Here is a 19,518-nt window from a genome sequence, read left to right as displayed (position 1 = left end):
GCTTAGTTCTCGTGCTGGAGTCCTTGCTTTCTACACTCGTGCCGCAATGCTATCTTTGTTGTTCTTCGCGTATATCTGCACGTTTCCTTTCTGCATAGTTCTTTTGAAAAACTGTGTCATGCATCATAATAGTTAGTTAGGCTATAGGGTGAATCACAGGCGCATAATTATGTTGTCCTGACTCAGGGAGTCGTAAGAGACCGACTTGTCTTGTAGCAAGAGTTGGGGGTTAAGAACTCTTGCTTGTGGGTATTGATTGGCCAGCAACATCCCTGCATGTTCCTGGCCAGGGAGTCGTAAAATACCGGTATTTTACGACTCCCTGCTCCTGGCCGTATTTCACTGCAGTACCGGTAGAAACTGCAGCCAGCTTCCTTCTGTCAGATCCATACTCTTTCTCACCGGCTGACTTACCAAACAGAGAGGATAGAATTGCTAGAGTATTATTATGTTGCAATCTTGTACATGTAGTGCAGTGTGTGTTACTTTCTCAGTCTTTCTTCATTAGTTTTTACTTGAAGGTCGTCTCCTGGCTCTATCAGTGAATTGCATTTTTGATCTGACCATGATTCTGGTTGCTCACTGCTACAAGTAGGAGTCAGCCTGGTCTTCAACACCAGCTTGTGTCATGACTCTTTGAAAGCCAGCCAGGTCTCAGTGCTGCCTGTTCTGCCTTGGAGTAGATCTTCGTTTACAGTATATACCTCGGTGTTCGCTTGATGGTGGCTCAGCGAATATGTGTCATATCGTCAGTTACCAGGTTACGGTGCTCACTGACTTGACTGCATGCGGATAGGCTCGTATCCATAGCATCAAGAGTACATAAACCAAAGGTTTATGTACTCTTGATAGCATAAAGACAAGAGTCCATAAAATATGTTTATGCACTCTTGATAGCATGGTCTTTTATTTTATTTTATTTTTTTACTAAGTACACAACCTACTCGTCAGAAGGGGAGAAGACAACAGAGTATACGATAACAAAACAGCAGGGAGTCTCCAACTAATTACTTCAGTAGCGTTTACAGGATCAGGCTCACCCACACTGCACTGGTCAGTGCAGTGCCAAGCAAGGGTCGTAACTAAAGCCCCCCCCCCCCGGACTTGAAGGGGGGGGGGGTACCGGTACGGGTGGTGGTCCCTGGTCATTACATAAAATGTTTTAGACTTTTAAACAACAGTCAACACAACGACAACAACATGCTGGTCCCAGTGCGCCACCTACTGTCTGGAGCATGCAAGCAGGGAGTCGTAAAAGCCCGACTCGTCACCATGGTCACTCCCTGGTCTGGAGCTTAGCTGTGAAGGCTTCCGCTGTCCCTTGACCTGAGCCAGTTAGCATGGCAACTATACTTGGGGACTGAGTTACAGTGAGTATACTGAGGCTGTGCGGTGAGGCATTTCACGTCTGGATGCGTGGTCTATGCCCGAGGCTATGCCTTGTTGTGCATGCGAGTGTCAAGCAGCCACATTCGCACCGCTAGCGCTAGCTACTAGTACTCGTGCAGAGTCACACGTCTGTTGTGGTGAGCTGACACTTTCATTACCTACCGGTACCGGCGCGGTACGCTCAGGCTCGTGCCGCGCCAAGGCGAAGCATTGATTCGTGGAAATGAGACCGTTGGCATAACCATTTCCGTTGACCCAGTGTCCAGCTTGCTTTTGTCAAAAGCTCGCCTCTCTTTCGACTACAGCCCTAACTATTCCTCCACAAGGAGAAAAACTGGAAGCCATTCGCGGTTCATCGACTCTACAACAAACAACAACATTCGTCACAGCAGTGGGTAAGTCCTAGCTTTTCACGAAACCTTTCTATTTTGTTAGCGTCCAGACTTCCGTTTGGACTTATACGATGTTGACGCTTCTCCCTTGAAACGTTGGTCGCGAAACGAGGACTTGAAGTCACCACATATATCACGATTGTATACCTTTGCTTTTGTTGTTGTGTAGGATTTATGCTGTACATGTATGATGTTGTTTTGTCGACAATTTCTTCGCTGCATCCGTGATGAAGTGTCGTCGGATGTCGAACGGGCGGTTTGGCGCTCGTACACAGCTGGCTCTACCGTCCACGCCGGTATTGGTACGGTTCGTCGTTGCATGTACGGAGCTGTCTGTCCAGCATATTCTAGGATGTCACAGGTTGCACGCGGATACTGAAGCCACCGACCACATGTAGCGGCGCGGAGGTGAACTGCGGCTCATCTGTGCTGACGGCAACACTGAGAGGTGCGGCGCAAAGCTAACCCAGTAAGCCAGAAAGTAACCCAGTAAGTCATCAACTTTTCGAACAAATTTCTAAAAGAGATTAGTAAATTAAATGAAGTGTCCCAATAGAACGGTTTCTATGATTTTAGAGTTTTTCAGTGGAATTGTCAGGGCGATAATAGAGAGGTTAAGATTAGGGCTCAAACGGTCACGGTTTTACCCCTAACGGTTAACTGCTAAGCTAACGGTCGGTTTAGCGGTTATAACCTATAAGCCACGGCAATCCTGCGGACTCTTTTTTAACCGTATATTTGACTATACTCATTCAAAAAATGTACCCTATTCAGTACAACGCACACATGTACATTCGCCTTTCTTTCTGTTGATCGCTGAACCTGGTCTTGAGCAAAGCACACGCCGTGTTACACGTGGCCAGATCTCACGTCTTCTCCAAATTCCATTCGTTCGTGGACCAGCATCTCGAGCGTCCATGCAATTCATGGGCAGCGTGTATTGGAACAGGCTTCCGGCAAATATTCGTTGCCATGAAGATATTCTGGGTTTCAAAGCCCTGCTGTGCCCAGATGTTCTTGACACGCTTTCTCTGTCTTGACTCATTCATCAGACATGTGCATTTTGATCTTTTGGTTTGGTCTCTAATCGACAAACTGACTTTTCTCCTCGAATACCTCAACTTCTCTATTTCTATTTCATACATCTGCTTCGTTTATTCCTTACTCTTTTCTTTCTATCTTTTTCTTTTCTTTCCCTTGTCATTTAATCACTGTCACTCACATACAAATACCGTCATAAAATATAAAACACAAGATTTTCTCATCTTTTTCTATTTCTTGTTTTTCATTAGCTTTAGCATGTTCATTCACATTCTTCATCATTTGTGAGAACTAGACCTGGTCTAGTGAGAAGGCATTCTACTGCCTGTAATTCTGGTGAAGTAAAATAAAGAAACAACAACAACAACAACTCTTGCATGCTCATTCATATACTCTCACAGCAAGAGACCAGATATGACCGAGTTGACAGCCCAGAAATTGCGTACGCGTGCGACAGCCTGCGAAAGTGCATACTTTGCAACGACCCGATACTTGAAAAATTGAATGCAAAGTTACTGCGTAACCGTTATCTTTATCGGTTAACCGTTAATTCTTCGTAACCGGTCTGCAACCGGTTAATCGGACTAACCGTTTGAGCCCTAGCTAAGATGCATGTTATTTCCGACGTGACGCGCAATTTCACGTCAAATGGGTCATCGATTGGCGTAAAACTTCGCGCCAAATTTTGACCTGAGATGTAGCTCTCTCGCAGATTTTTCCAATGCGAGTTTTTTCAAAATTGGGCCTGTATTTCTGCTTGTATTTTGTTAAAATCGTAGGTTGACAGGATTCATCTTTCAGATTTTGGAATCGAGTCGAGTCGTAAATAATATTACGAGCGCAAGGCCACTGCTAGGACATACAGTCAACTTCGCTTATAACGACACTCGGCGGGGTATCAGAAAAGTGTCCTTATTCGCGAAGTGTCGTTGTACCCGAAGTCTCATATGTATGACAGTTGGATGGGACTTTGCTCTGGGCATGGAAATTCTGTCGTTATTCACGAATTGTCGTTATATCCGCAGTCGTTATTAGCGAAGTTGACTGTAGACCACACTGGTAGACCAGTAGTGGCAGTCGAAGACAAGAGACGAAGACTGTCCTTCACGCGGCCCAGGGGTTAAAACTTATGGACTTGAGTCTTGGATCTTGATCTTGGTGGTACTGCATCAGTGTGCTCTCATCAGAGTCCTCTCTCTTCGACGCTTATCGAGAACTGTGGTTACATTTCTCAGTAGATGTAAATTCAAGAGCAGCTTCTTTCCTTTCCTCTTTCTCCTGTTTGTTAGCTAGTTGCGATACCGATTTGTGCTGTGCCATGGATACTCCGTCTGTCGTCCCCACTCAAGCTGCTACTGCACTTTCCTCAGCGTCCGACTCAGACAGAGCCGAAGTGAACATCAGGTTCAGAATCCGCCATGAACTTGAGGTGTTCCTTCACGCGATGGGACACCCTGAGATATTCGCACGCGGAAGGACGGCCCTTTGAGACGGAGTTTCTGAAGCGAAAGTCGTTCCCTGTGGATATGAAGGGCTTAGCAGGTCGGGCATGCAGAGACAGGACAATCCGCGAAATAAAGAAGTTTATGAAGGAGGACAGCAAGAACAGGAGGAAGAGTGGGACAGAGGAAGAATTAGCAGCCCAGCTAAAGACACAAAGCGTTACAACAGCAAAAAAGGCCAAAGCAAAGGCAGACAACGGAACGGAAAACGGCATCGAGATGCTGCGATGGCAAGCCTTATAGGCAGGGATAGCTCGAAGAGAAAGAAGTCGGATGCTACCATGGATAGCTCCGGGTATTCATCCATGTCGGATGGGAGGAGGAAGACAATCGTCCGAAAAGAAGAGCAAACAAACGCAGCAAGCGCAAGGGTGACGTGGCACAGGGCTTACTAGATTGGTTGAAGAGCAAGAGTAAAGCGGAGCAGGAGCAGAAGGACAAGGAGCTAAAGTTGAAGAGCAAGAGCTGCGTATTCGGGAACTTGAGTTGCAGCTCCAGACTCCCAAAGCAGTGGTAGCCAATCTCGGTAGGACAGTATTGTAAATTGATTGCGTATGAGTTCTAACTTGCTCTATGTGGTCCGAGGCTCTCTCTCTCTCTCTCTCTCTCTCTCTCTCTCTCTCTCTCTCTCTCTCTTCTCTCTCTCTCTCTCTCTCTCTCTCTCTCTCTCTCTCTCTCTCTCTCTCTCTCTCTCTCTCTCTCTCTCTCTCTCTCTCTCTCTCTCTCTCTCTCTCTCTCTCTCTCTCTCTCTCTCTCCCTCTCCCAGTATCTCTGTGTGTCTCTATATACCTCTCTGTGTCTCACTGATACCGCCAGTAATATGTTCATCATCACAGCAGTTGACCCAAGTATCATTGAACTGAATAATTTGGTCAATTTTGTGGACATTATCATGTGGTCAAATGTTATGATGGAGAATAACTTGCATGGCGATTACCGCCACGCCAAAGTATCAACAAATGAAGAAAAGGACAGGATTGGCAACTAAACATGCATACTCCAATCAGCTCCTTTCGAAACCACAAACCTTCAGGCATATGGATGTATAATTTAGACAGCACAACTTGTCTTGAGGGTATGAGAAAAATAAATAAACTGGGGAAAGCAGAGGAGAGAAAGCCCTGCAAGGTGGATAAGCCGTAGTGCAAGTACATATAAGTTCCACTGAGCAAAGGAAAGACGGCACCAAAAAAGAGTTTGCGCGATTACATGTAGGTTCGGCTTTTGTGCGTGTGTGCAATGGCGACGAGCAAGACTGAGATGAGCCAGTGCTGGCACATCGTAATGCAGAGGACTCCAAGTGTCCAAGCATAAGAACTTGCTGACACCCAGTTGCAGACATGACAGTTCACTGGAGGTAATCTTCCAAGTGTGGTGGCTTGATCCGAAACGTCCCGCTGCTAACCTGGTTTTGCCTCAAACAGGCATGGCAGTTGGTCAGCAACACTCCTGTGCGGTAGTATTTTCCCACTGGGGATAGCAGCACCTTCAGATTCTTCTTGAATGCCGTGAAAGCGAATAGCGATTGCACCCTGCCTCATTCGACAGAAACACAAAGGCTGCTCATCACGTTTAAGTTCGCTTGACCCTATGGCAGGTTGTTGCCACGGTGTGGAGTTTGAATGAAACGATGTAGGGCATACCCTTGATCAGCAAGCACAACATAGCCTGCCTGACCTTCCTCAAGTTCTTGCGTCATGTGCTGTAACATTTGGTCAGTAAGACCACTTTCTTGTAGCTTGGCCATGCCATGCCTGCGGCCCTCCATTGGCCCAAAGAGATGGGCTATGAGACCACATGGTGTCATGATTGCCTGGTACTTCAGCCGGTGCTCTCTCTTGTGCCCACTGTAGATAAGTCTTTGGTCGCAAACTGGTCTACACACTCTGTTGATTGTGCCATCAAGAAATCCCCACACATTCTGGTAAGGAGCACCAGCGACATTAACTGCATTGCAGAATGTATCAAGCCTCTCTTGGCTCAGCCCGGGGCTGTTCAAATGATGCAACAAGTGGCTCCAACGTTGATGATTGAAATCCACTGTCTTGTTGGTGACCAGCGACAACTCCGGCTCGGAAATGCCGAAGACTCTCGCAGCTCTGTCAGACTACCGGGATAGCACAGTCTTCTCAGAACAACTAGCAAGGTGAATTCGCCACAAAATACCCATCCGTTGAATGTTCTTATTCTGATCGGAATTTGGAGAGCAGTCCGCAGACGAGTGAAATGCCGTCGTCTGAATCGAAATAACTTCCTAAACTGTCTTGCACTCAGCCGGCCGTCACATCAAGAAGACCACGAGCATGGCCAGTTGTATTTCGGCGCCTTTTCCTGCGATTCAACTGCTCCTGGTGTCCGACAAGAGCAATGACGGCCACAAGTTCTTCATCGTCCAGATCATCGAAAGCTACGGCTGCAACAGCAACCACAAGAAAATTCCTCTCCATAGTAGTATCTGTAAATGGCCATGGTCATGGCATACTTCAAATAAACAAAATCAAAATGGAAACGCTAGGCTTCAAACGGCAGTCGACGGGAACAAAGTATGGTTACAAGCAAGAGTCCATAACCCACAAGCAGAGGTAAGGACTCTTGCTTCTCAGCATACGTTATGGACTCTTGTTGGAAGTAGAGTCGGGGGGGGGGGGGGGGGGACTTCCATGGGTGCAAAAGTCCAATAGTTCACGTTTACAGTACTGTCGGGCGCCGAAGAACGATCAGCAGGCTAGAATTTTACCAAGCACACCCCCCCCCCCCCACACACACACACACGTGCACCCCCCCCCCCCCCCCCACACACACACAATCGAGGCATGCACATGCCCGCCGGCCGTGCGCAAGAAAAACACATGAAAATCCAAAAAACCTAATGCGAAATTCGGATGTGGAAAGGCAAACGTACGTACGTGGAAGCGGAGTAACAAACTCCTCCCTCTCACAACGCGCGAGCAAACTAATGAGAGCTGAACTTTCGCGTCGGAAATAACGTGCATCCTAACCTCTACAATGACGTCCGATCAGATCGACCATCTCCACGTAGCTACTCCAAACTCTTCAGAACTAATCTACCCTTCCCATCGGATGAGGTTGTGGAGTTTCGTTTTTCTGAAGAGGCCAATAAGCCACCTCTTCAGAAAAACGAAACTCCTCAAAAAGTCAAAGAGTGACAATTCGAAAGCGCCATAAGTGACAGTAGACGGCTCAGCACTTTTTTTGTCTTAGTTGTCGTGGACGCTGATATCCAGACAAGCCGTTTCCGAGTCGCCATTGGTTTTTGTGTTCTCCTTCCCGTTGTGTTGATTTGGCTGCAGACGAACGACTTTCACCACTCCAATCTGAGTCGGCGTGCCGACACCCTCCATGCGCTACGAGTATGTGATTATGCACTGGTACGTGACACTGACTGTGTGTGTGCATGTGTGTGTGTGTGTGTGTGCATGTGTGTGTGCGTGCGTGTGTGTGTGCTGGGGAGGGGTAGAGGGCAAGTTCATAATATACATAATAATTATACCGTGACTGGTACATGAACGTACAGTTGTGGCCAAAGAAATCTGCCCCCCGAGTCAAAAGTAGCGCCGCGTTTGCATTTCCATTACGTCACGCACAGTACAAAAACCCATTCCAGGGTTGCACCCATAGTTCGTGGGTATGTAATGCAGTCAGCGCCCCGCACCAGACCACATACACAGAGTTGCATACTCTCGAGGTTATGTAGTCTTGACGCCAGGCATAATATGGATTCGTACTATATGCGTACCCACGGCTGCAAGGCCAGCGCCCCGTGGCCGCTTGACTTCTCACCGGGTTTCGATGGCCATAGCAGTATATGTATGAGACGATGCACCAAACTACAGCCGCGGCCAAAGAAATCCAACCCACGTGCCGAAAGCAGCGCCAAGGTTAATGCGGCCCCTGCGGCCCTCGGATCAGTTCTTGGGAACATGGATGACGTAATTGAAATGGAAACGCGGCACTACGTTTGACCCTCGGGTCGGATTTCTTTGGCCACGACTGTACATGTAGGATTTGCCGTGTGCTTCAGTACACTCTCTCACTGAGGAAGAGAAACAGAAGAAGGCAAAGGTTTGAGCATCCCACGAACTACAGCAACGGGAGTGGTCACTCGTACAGGTGTTGCACAACTATGGTCTGGCAAAGAGTCTACCCTGTACCACAGTGTACACTAAATCATGATATACCATGGTGTGCGGCCCACACGGTGCATATACCATGGTGTGCGGCCCACACGGTGCATATACCATGGTGCATGGCCCACACGGTGCATGGCCCACACGGTGCATATATCATGGTGTATATACCATGGTGCATGGCCCACACACCACACGGTGCACGACACACGGTCAGATTGAGCTCCTTTTACGGTCGAATGCTGGTGCATGCACGCTGCACTCACTGACTGTAGCTGTACTCTGCCACCGGGAGCGGCCACGGCGTAACAGCGGCTAACTTGACCATCGTATGTTGCGGTTAGTTAGTTAGAAAAGGAAGGACGGACGCCACAGTCCGCACTGCTTTCCTGGACAGGGATCGGCTTCAAAGTGGAGAAATAATAATGACTGCACGAGGCGGATAATCATGATAACGAGATACACGTAAGAGGCAATATTCTTACACTTAGACTGTCCCACGCAGCTGATGAGCACTAGATCATCAGTAGTAGATACCTACTGCTCACTGTAGCTTCTTTTCCCGGCCTGTAACTATTACGCTGTATGCACTATGTAGTGCGTACAGCGTAATTAAAAGGTGTACTTTTCGCTGGTGTGTAACTGGACCATGGAATGTATAGACCTGCGTAAAAGTCGGTTTCCGGTAAATGGTCAAGTCCATGCTTTACGTGTCATCGTTTTGAGAGATGTTCACGTCCGAGAAAGATAATGAACTGCTCCACTCTCCTTCTGGTGTGAACTTCAGCGCAGGGTGCAGGCCGTTGAGAATGTTCAAGAACCTGTTGCAGGTGTCCTCATCATCGTTATGACAGTAAATATCATCAACGAAACGACAATACATTGTTGGCCGAAGTGAAGGATCGATGGAGGATTCGCAGAAACCAACATACGTTAGCAAGTACATGACCCAACGGGGAGCCCATAGCAACTCCATCCACGTGCTTGTACATAATGTATCGAAAGAGAATTTCATGCCGGAGGTTACCATCAACATGAGCATCACAAACTCATTTTCGTCGAGCTTGGGTGGAGTGGGTGACTTATTATGTGCCGCAGCACAAATGCATTGCGCTTGTGTCGTTGGCGTTTGTAGGAAGACTTTTAGTCTTTTGCTACCTGCTGCTGCATCTGCGTCTTTGATCCTTGAGGGTGGGGACGTTCCTACGGATGCGGACATCTGTAACTGAATATAACGGGAACCATGATTTCCTCTTTTTGTTCTGCTAACTGCATCTTGTCCTGTACACGTTTCCATGTTTTGTTGTTGTGCAGTTTCACATACGTGGTAACACAGTACCACCAGCACCGAAATGATTATTCTGTTACTATGGCTTTGTTGGCAAGGTCAGAGACCTCTTGTACGGACCTCTTGCACATACGTTAATGCGCCCACTCAAAGGCATACACACAGATCTTGCGCATGATGTCGTGTTTGCCACACATGGTGCTAAGTCATCAGCAGCAGCACCCTGACATTAGCCATGTTCATTGCCAGAAAGAACTGTGTACACTCTACCTGCAGGTACGACAGTCGATCCTGAATTACGCATGCTATTACGCAACTGTCTCTTATGGTGCTGTGGTTCAATATGTATGCATAGTTTTTTAATGAATTTTGTTCTTCCAAGTTTAAGGAAATTAGAGGCCACATGCCACGACATACTGCTCTTTTCTCTCCGAAACTCAACACTTGCAAGCCAGATATGAAAGAAAGAAAAAATCATCAGTCACACCACCGGGACTCGAACCAGGGACCTTGCTATTCGCGAGCAATGCTCTAACCAACTGAGCTACAGTATGACTCTTATCCACAATGATGGTAAATCTATCCTTCTTCGATCAATATGATGCAAGCCAGATGTGAATTGATCGAAGAAGGATAGATTTACCATCATTGTGGATAAGAGTCATACTGTAGCTCAGTTGGTTAGAGCATTGCTCGCGAATAGCAAGGTCCCTGGTTCGAGTCCCGGTGGTGTGACTGATGATTTTTCTTTCTTTCATATCTGGCTTGCAAGTGTTGAGTTTCGGAGAGAAAAGAGCAGTACGTGGCATGTGGCCTCTAATTTCCTTAAACTTTGAAGATCTCCGTGAAGTCCAAATTTGAAATTGCAATGTTCTTCCAAATACAAAAAAAGGATTGTAATGCCGAACTACTTTTTTTTCTGGTCGTCCAACGATACACGCAAACCGAATTGGTGTTTTTTTGCATTTTCCCGTCTTATTCAGGTTCGATCCCTGTGGTTGTTCAGGGAAGCGCCTTGTCGTTTTTTCTATATCAATTTGTTTTGCCGTATTGGTGACCGGTTCGTTTGTGAGGTATCTATTGTCCTCACACTAATTGATTAATCCTGGTTCCCTAGATGTAGTAGTAGTAGTATTTATTATTTGACTAGGGGAGTCCCAACAGGCATGGCCTTGTTACAGGGAACCCTAGATGAATCTTTGTGAGGTGAGCAAAAGTACCAGCAGATTGTGCCTGACGACAGTTTGGAGGAAGAGTGTTCCACCGACCTGCCGCCGAGATGTGCTTCACGTTGCTGGTATACCATTCCTTCTTGCATTGCGGTTCTTCTTTTTTTGTGATTTATGGCTCGTGCTATGCCTGTGATGTGCCCATCAGTCCGTGTTTCTTTGTGTTCTTTGGCCCATGTGTTTGCTGTCAGTCCGTGTTTCTTTGTGTTCTTTGGCCCATGTGTTTGCTGCCGGATGACTGGATCATGGATTAAGTGCCCAGTACTGCTGCAGAGGTCATCGCTGTTCACGGGTGACGTCAGTTGAGCCTGGATGCCTCACCATTGCCATGAGATGAAGTACTTATTAAATTTTATTTCAGGTGGAATCCTGATAATTCGAACCTCCAAATGCCAGGAAAAAACTTCTAATTATCCGGACATTCTAATTATCCAAACATGAACCCACAACACGATATGTATGTCAAAATGCTCTCATGGTCAAGCAGAGTCGCGCTATGGACCTTAGACACAGATTTCACGGATACTGAACTGACCGGCACGGCCTGCTCATGCAAACTGAACTGACCAGTACAGTGTACAGTGTACAGTGAACTTCGAATTACACTTGGCTAACTTCGAATTATCAGCACAAATCCCACACATTTTCTATGTAAGGGGAATCCGTGGGACTTCTAATTAACCGGACATGTCCGGTTTGAGGTTCGAATTATCAGAAAAATTTATGTGGGAATCGTATTGACAGAAATCGGTCCTGGAAAAACTTCTAATTAGGCGGTATGTTCGAATTAAGCCATATTCGAATTATCAGGATTCCACCTGTAGTACTATATCCAACGGTCTCATACCTGTATGTTTAAATTTATTCTGTTCCCGCCTGTCTGTTGTGCACGAATATTTTCTGTGGTCTTTTCAGTTCCGGTCTTCTTCTCCGGTCTGTATTCTCGTTTTGTCCTCCACTTTTTCATAGGCATTAGTTCTGTTGTCGATGCGCTGTGTACGGCGTTCGCCGCTGGGTACCTCCACCTATGTTGTCGGTGTCCTTTTCCCCTGTTTGGGGAAAGGTAGAATTGGTCGGGTTTTGGACTGGCTAGAATTGGTTGGGGTTTTGGGCTGGCTAGAATTGCGGGGTTTGACTGAGGTGGCTAGGATTGGTCGAGGTTTGGGCTGGCTAGAATTGGTCGGGGTTTTGGATGGCTACAATTGGTCGGGGTTTGGGATGGCTAGAATTCCCTTCTGGAATTGGTCGGGGTTTGGGATGGCTAGAATTGGTCGGGGTTTTGGGCTGGCTAGAATTGGCCGGGGTTTTGGGCTGGCTAGAATTGGCCGGGGTTTGGACTGGCTAGAATTGGTCGGGGTTTGGACTGGCTAGAATTGGTCGGGGGTTTGGGATGGCTAGAATTGGTCGGGGTTTGGGATGGCTAGAATTCCCTTCTGGAATTGGTCGAGGTTTGGGATGGCTAGAATTGGTCGGGGTTTGGGGCTGGCTAGAATTGGCCGGGGTTTTGGGCTGGCTAGAATTGGCGGGGTTTGGACTGGCTAGAATTGGTCGGGTTTGGGGATGGCTAGAATTGGTCGGGGTTTGGGGATGGCTAGAATTGGTCAGGGTTATGGATGGCTAGAATTGGTCGGGGTTTTGGATGGCTAGAATTGGTCGGGGTTTGGGATGGCTAGGATTGGTCGGGGTTTGGGATGGCTAGAATTTTAGATTTCTTCTCCGGTAGAGTTTTCGAAGTGTTCGGCTTCTTCCTCCGGTCTCCATCCATATGACATTAGACACTGTTGCTCTTGTAACCGAATGGCGCCTAGTAGCATGCACTATGATCCGACACACCGCCAAAGACAACAACCGACCGTTCCTTCTTCGTTCTAAGATTCTGTTGAGTAAGAAAAGTGTACGGTATTATATGTGACCAAAAAGATACAGTGAAAGAAAAGCCTAGCATTAGCAAAGCATTGCAAGGCACGTTGGTTCAGCTGCACGCTAGTGCAAACATGCAGATCGACAATGTGGGCGGAAACCAAACACCACAACATTGCCAGAAACTAACTTGTTCACACCTACATACAATCATGAGTCCATACCGTGTCTGGTCTGGTTTGTTATGTTAGCAACCTAGAATGCATTGAACACATGGATTCGATCACACATTCCCCCCTGGTAACACAACAAAACAGGGAACTTGCACTAAAACGTAGAACTAAGGTTCTCCAAAGAAAAGAACAACACTCCACCAACAGCTAAACAAGAGGACAGCAAAATGCGTAATGGGTCTTGCATTTGCTAGCTTGCTCCTAACTAAGCACGCGCCAAGCTAGACTGATAACACGGCACACGTACAGTTTCAGGAGCCATAGCGCTGCGGTGGCCTAATGGCAGATCTGTCTCGCAGGGACATGCGAATGCCGCCATCCCCAATGTTGGGCTCAGGGCCTGGCAGCACTGATGCTGGCTGGTACAGATAACCACCATCTGTTGCCGCTGCACTGTCGTCCATCGGCGCTGTTGGTTGGGCCAAGTCACGGGCGACATCCCTCTTGATGATCTCCACGTTGACAATCTTCTCCGCTGAGTGTGGATCAGCAGCCCGGGTGATGACAACTGTCGACGGCGACACAACGCGAACGATGCGCCACCCAGGCTCGTACGGTGCCAGGCATTTGCGGCTCCGGGAAGGCCGACGTAACAGCACCGCATCCCCTACGCTGTACTCTGCTCCTTCGATCACGCTCTCTGTGTCGTTCCGGGAGAGCTCTTCGTTTACGAGGTCTCGCACACGTGCCGTCTTCTCTGCCAAGCTTTCAACCCAGCTTGACAAACTGAGGTCTTCTTCCTCGCGCTCGACCAGGAGGTTGCGTGGTTCCCATCCCATCATTGCGGCGCATGGCGAAATCCCAGTAGCACTGTGCGGCCGCACCCTGTAGTAGTAGAGCAGCATGCTCAGCTCTGTCTGCCAATCGCTGCTGTACTCGACCACTTTGCGGATAAGACCCAGCAGCGTGCGATTGAAGCGCTCGGCTCCCCCTTGGCTCTGAGGGTGGCGCACAGCTCCATGCCTCACATGTACGCCGAATATCGATAGCAGAGACGACACCACACAGTTAACAAACTCCGTGCCGTTGTCACATCGAATTACGCTTGGTGGGCCAAACCGGGTGCAAATACCAACAAGCGCCTCCGCGACACTGACACCATCATGGCGGGCTAGGGGTACGACTTCCACCCACCGTGTGAACATGTCCACACACACGAGGACACAATGGTAGGAACTACTGCGGCTGGGTCCCAGCTCTAACGTATCAATCTGGATGACTTCCCACGGCCTGGTTGGTAGGTCGCTTCTCGCGGCTGGAGGGTTGGGCTCTCCTCGCGACGGGTTCGCTGCACGGCACGTCCCGCAGTCTCGGACGACTTCCTGGCAGCGTTGCGCCATCTGTGGGAAATGACAGCACTTCCGAAGACTGCCCCACATGGTCTCCCAGTTACCATGTCCGGTGTTGCGGTGAGCAGCACCGACGGCTTCACTCTGCAGTGCAGTAGGCAGGACCGGTACGATCACATCACCATCGACGGGGTCCACACGACTGAGGTACAGGACGCCATCAATAACACGCAGCTGACCCTTTGATTTCTTGTACAGCTGGCTCGTCACTTGCTTTCCATCCTGTAGCTGTGTCACTGTCAGCTGCACATCCGCATCTACCGCTTGGCACCCGCGGATAGACCGCATCGACGTTGGCCCCTTCATAGAGCTTGCTGGTAGCGCTGCTGCGATTTCACCTGCTTCCTCCCGACAGGGAGGCCATGAGGTCGGCACGCGGGTGAGCCGATCTGCAACGTTCGACTCCGAGGGGACCCACTCCACGGACACCGTCATGCCAGCAGCAGCCACAGTGTCCTGAAACACCTGCAGGCGGAGACGGACGAGAGACTCGTGGAGACCCCCGACCTTCACGCGATGAGTATTCTGCGAGACCGAGCGCAACCAACCAGCAACCGTCTTCGAGTCGGTCACGATGGTCAGGTTCTTGACGTCCCACCGGATGGCCAGATCCAGCGCCTTCAGAGACGACTCGAGCTCCGCCACATTGATATGACGCTTGTCTGCTTTGTCTCGCAACCATGAACCATCCTCGACAACCTTGCCATCCTGCGTGAGCACCGTGGCAATTGCCAGGTTGGATGCGTCACAATACGCTCGCCACGTACCCATCGTTGGGTCAGCGTACCACACTCCGCTAACGGGATCATCATTGCACAGGCGGTGAACAATGTCGCGGCAACACTTCAAGACAGCATCCGGTACAGCCTGATCCCATGCCACCTCTGACGTGCAGGCAAGGCGCTTGACATACGAACACGATGGGCGCAGCCAGGCACACACAGGGTAGTGCCCAATCACTCTGCCACACCAACTAAACAGTTCGCGCTTCGTTGGTTTGTCGGGTAGCTGTAGAGACACACCTTCGCGACGCGTCCACGACACACTCCCCTCGTCATCAGCCTGAAGTTGCAGACCTAGCACACGCGCACTCACGGCTGGCTCAGCCGGTTTGGTTGGCAGGCCATACTCCAGGAGCCGCGACTTGGTGCGGTCGACGAGCTGCTCTGGGACGTAGAGATCATCCACGTAGTTGTCTACGCCAGCGAGATCACGCGTGGCCCACTTCACGATCAAGTCCATTGCCTTTGGAGCCACGGACAGCCCGAAGCCCATCCGCTCCAGGACGTACACTTCGCCACGCCACACCACGCACTGATAACGCCACAAATCGGGATGAATGCGTACTTGTAGGTACGCTTTGCTGATATCCAGCAGCTGATACGCTTGCGGAACGCCCGCTTGGCGCCACCTCCGTAGCGTCTCGCCACATGCCGGAGCGTCGGTACCAGGGTGCGACGTCAGCTTCTGGTTGAGGAGCCGGTAGTCGAGGCAGGGCCGAACTGGCGTTGATGCCTTATGCTCCTGCGTAGCAGCGAGCAGAGGCAGCACACATCTCGGCTCACCATGCTTCTCGACGTCATGCTTCACTAGCCAGCCGTTGCCGAGCCATTTTTCAACCTCATCTCCAAATAGCTGTTCCTGCTCCTTGGAGAGCTTGGATCGTGGGTACTCTCCAAGGCCTGACCCGATGCACGTAGTCGGCTCCGTCTTGTCCGCCCATTGCCACTGCACCTCCCACGCCTTGTCAGCCGTACTCCACCGGAGGATCATATCTGATGCCCGCAGCACAACATCGCCATTGCTGAGCTTCTCCACGTCCGCGTGGTGAAAGTCTTCAGCGACGGCTCGTGCTTCCGACTCGGGGCGTGATGGATGCTCATCTGGGGTGCTCGACGCCAGCACCAATGGGCATGCAGCATTGACGGTCCCGAATACAACCCCCACCAGTTCTCCTGCGTCATACTGCATATGCACACCACCCAGAGTCGCGATGCTGTTAACTCCAATCAGCACATCAGCCTCCACGACAGACAGGTCGTCCACCACCAGCATGTCAGTCTCGGTCTCACGTAGGCGAACCACAGCACTATCCAGCCGTGAGATTGTACACTCCACGACGCCACGGACATCCACCGGACTGCCATCGATCGCATTAATTGTCGATGACGTAGGCCTGATATCCAAAGCTAGGTCGGTTGCCAGGGCGCTAGCTACAAGGGAGCGGGATGCACAGGTGTCCACAGCAGCTACTACACGCTTGCTTGGACCGCCGGACCGTTTGATGTCCACAAAGATCCGTGGCAGACTGTCACCTCCACTGCTCAGGCATAACACCTTGGAGTCACCATGATCACCAGAGTGCACAGGAGCAGCGGCTGCACTCCCACCCCGCTGCTTCTTCTGCTTGAAGGCCTTGAACTCCGAACAATCTCTCATCATATGCCCAGCCTCGTCGCAGAATAAACACGTCAGCTGACTGTGTTTGGCTTGCTTGTGGCTACCGGTACCACTACTCGTGCTCGCAGGGCAGTTCCGCTTGAAGTGGCCAACTTGACCACACTTGTAACACAGGACACGTCTTGCGGAGTCGCGACCTGCACCTGCTGCAGCGGTCATCCTGGAAGAGCCTGATGGAGCCCGATCGTCTAGAGCACCGTAGCTCACTGCTGCCACACCGGGCTTCATCGATCGCTCCACGCTTCTAAGCCGCCTGACGTACTCCACGCAATCGTCGATGGTGTCCGTTTTTCCACTCATACGGAGCTCCTTCGCAAACTGAGAGGGGAGCCCGGAGAGAAACTGCCCGATCACTATTTTATTCTTCCCATCAGCATGAACCTGCTCACCAGACAAGGTGAGAAGCCTCTTCAAGTCCGCTGCGAAGTTGTCCACCGACTCGTCTCCTCGCAAGATCCTGGACGTAAACATCGAGTATGCTTGATCCGGTGCCATCCCAAAAGCGGCGGTCAGCTTCGCTTTCACATCGGCCGGCTTCTTCTTATCCGCTGCCGCCATCTCGTTCCACACGGTGAACGCCTCACCCTCGAGATAGAGCGGTAGATTCGCCATCTTCTTTTCGTCCGAGTCCCACTTCTGCAAGTCCGCGACAACTGAGAACTTCGCCCAGAATTCGCTCAGGTCGTCCCGACCCCCGCGGAACGGTCTCAAGAAGCATTCGACTTTGGCCATCTCGCACTGCTACCCAATTCGCCCGACTATTCCGAGTTACAACACAAACTCCTGAGTCCCGGGTTTCGGCACCAAAAAGTGCTGTAACCGAATGGCGCCTAGTAGCATGCACTATGATCCGACACACCGCCAAAGACAACAACCGACCGTTCCTTCTTCGTTCTAAGATTCTGTTGAGTAAGAAAAGTGTACGGTATTATATGTGACCAAAAAGATACAGTGAAAGAAAAGCCTAGCATTAGCAAAGCATTGCAAGGCACGTTGGTTCAGCTGCACGCTAGTGCAAACATGCAGATCGACAATGTGGGCGGAAACCAAACACCACAACATTGCCAGAAACTAACTTGTTCACACCTACATACAATCATGAGTCCATACCGTGTCTGGTCTGGTTTGTTATGTTAGCAACCTAGAATGCATTGAACACATGGATTCGATCACACTCTGTGTGCGCGGGTTGGGGAACATTGGAAGAGCCCATAACGAGCTGTGTAAGCTCCCCCCCCCCCCCCATTCATGCACAGTACAGTACAGATCCCCCCCCCCCCTTCATGCAACGTTACAGTTCATCTACACACACGCACCTGTGCTCGATGGAATTTGATTCGGTGATCACGTTAGCACCTGACGCCAGTACATGCAAGCAGCCCCGTGTTCGCAGGTCCGGGTTGCACAGTACTCGGCGAGACACAGACTCACCAAATCAGATTTCATTGGAGCAATGCATAATTCTATGGCTTCATTTATCTGCAATTCACTACTGACCATGTGATCTATGGAAGCAGGGGGAACCGTTGCACAATTATTGAATATAAAGTTGGTCATGTGTCACTGCACTGAGATATGAGAGAGCAATGTACATGTACTGCACTGTACAGCACTCATGTACTCAGTAGGGTCCGACCAGCCAGTAAGTACTACAGCTGTGGACAAAGAAATCCGACCAGTGAGCCGAAAGCAGCGCCATTCCTCATGCAGCTCCTGCATTTGTCGGATGAATTTTTTGGACTGCGCATGGTAATATAATATGGAATCATTGAAATGGAAACGCGGCGCTGGTTTTGACGTTCGGGTCGGATTTCTTTGGCCACGACTGTACTCTGTAGTGAACATTGCTATGCTGGCGATTCATGCATACTTTCAAGTGCAATGATTGGCGGACTGCATGTAGTGGAATTTCCATTTGCGAGTCGAACTACATGCACACTCATATCTCTCGTATTGGGACCTCCAAGTTAGTTACCTGGCACCTCAGTCTACCTGGCACCCTGTGTGTGAATTTGAGTGGAAATAGCCAAGTCATATGCCAGGTCTCTGGCCCTTCCCCATTGAAACGTACATGTACATGTATGTGATTCAGAGTTTTAAAGGACATTTATTTTGAAAGTTAGGGGCAGTGCCCGGTCTCGGACTGCTCGGATAAGCGATGTAGGACTATGAGTGTAGACTGATTATTGTGCACTTTAGAAAATGTTATGTCTGCCAGTGGTCATGTAGCAAATACGGGTTGCCATGACTTTCCTGCCCAAGGCCAAGGGAGGGAGGGCCAGCTCAGGGAAGCCTCGAGTCGAGGGTTCACCACTACCGTGATACTGTACCATTAGTTTTGTTTAGTAGTGGAATTACCAAAGCGGCTACACCATGTACACTGGCTGCAGACTGAGAATAGATCTACATACACTACAGTGCTCAGCGCTGAATGCACAGCCAGTTAGCGAGTCTACGCCGATTCAGTCTCGCTAGTAAGACAACTGTTCGTGGGGTGGACAATGGACATACAGTAGGTATCGGTTATAGCGTGGGTGTTTGAAAAACGACTTTCTATTCTTATTTCCGATATTTCTTACACACGATAAAATCAAGTGTGGCATATCATATGCATGTGCGCAGGGGCA

General features: G+C 49.6%; 1 protein-coding gene and 1 long non-coding RNA gene across 2 annotated transcripts; one reads left to right on the top strand and one right to left on the bottom strand.

Annotated features, from left to right (window-relative positions):
* Positions 1 to 1,624: 1,624 nt before the first annotated feature.
* Positions 1,625 to 10,136, top strand: LOC135813639 (uncharacterized). Its single transcript, XR_010553062.1, has 4 exons — positions 1,625 to 1,784; positions 2,015 to 2,250; positions 7,636 to 7,713; positions 9,787 to 10,136. It is a non-coding gene; the product is annotated as an uncharacterized LOC135813639 (long non-coding RNA).
* A 3,197-nt stretch (positions 10,137 to 13,333) lies between these two features.
* Positions 13,334 to 17,623, bottom strand: LOC135813433 (uncharacterized). The gene has a single exon (XM_065326530.1). It carries the CDS (start codon positions 17,621 to 17,623, stop codon positions 13,334 to 13,336), a length of 4,290 nt encoding a protein of 1,429 aa, XP_065182602.1.
* Between the last annotated feature and the right edge of the window lie 1,895 nt (positions 17,624 to 19,518).

The sequence above is a fragment of the Sycon ciliatum genome, chromosome 4 (genome assembly GCF_964019385.1).
Source record: "Sycon ciliatum chromosome 4, ocSycCili1.1, whole genome shotgun sequence".
Taxonomy (NCBI): domain Eukaryota; kingdom Metazoa; phylum Porifera; class Calcarea; order Leucosolenida; family Sycettidae; genus Sycon; species Sycon ciliatum.
Note: the sequence above shows the minus strand (reverse complement) of the source record. Positions and strands in the feature narration are given on the sequence as shown.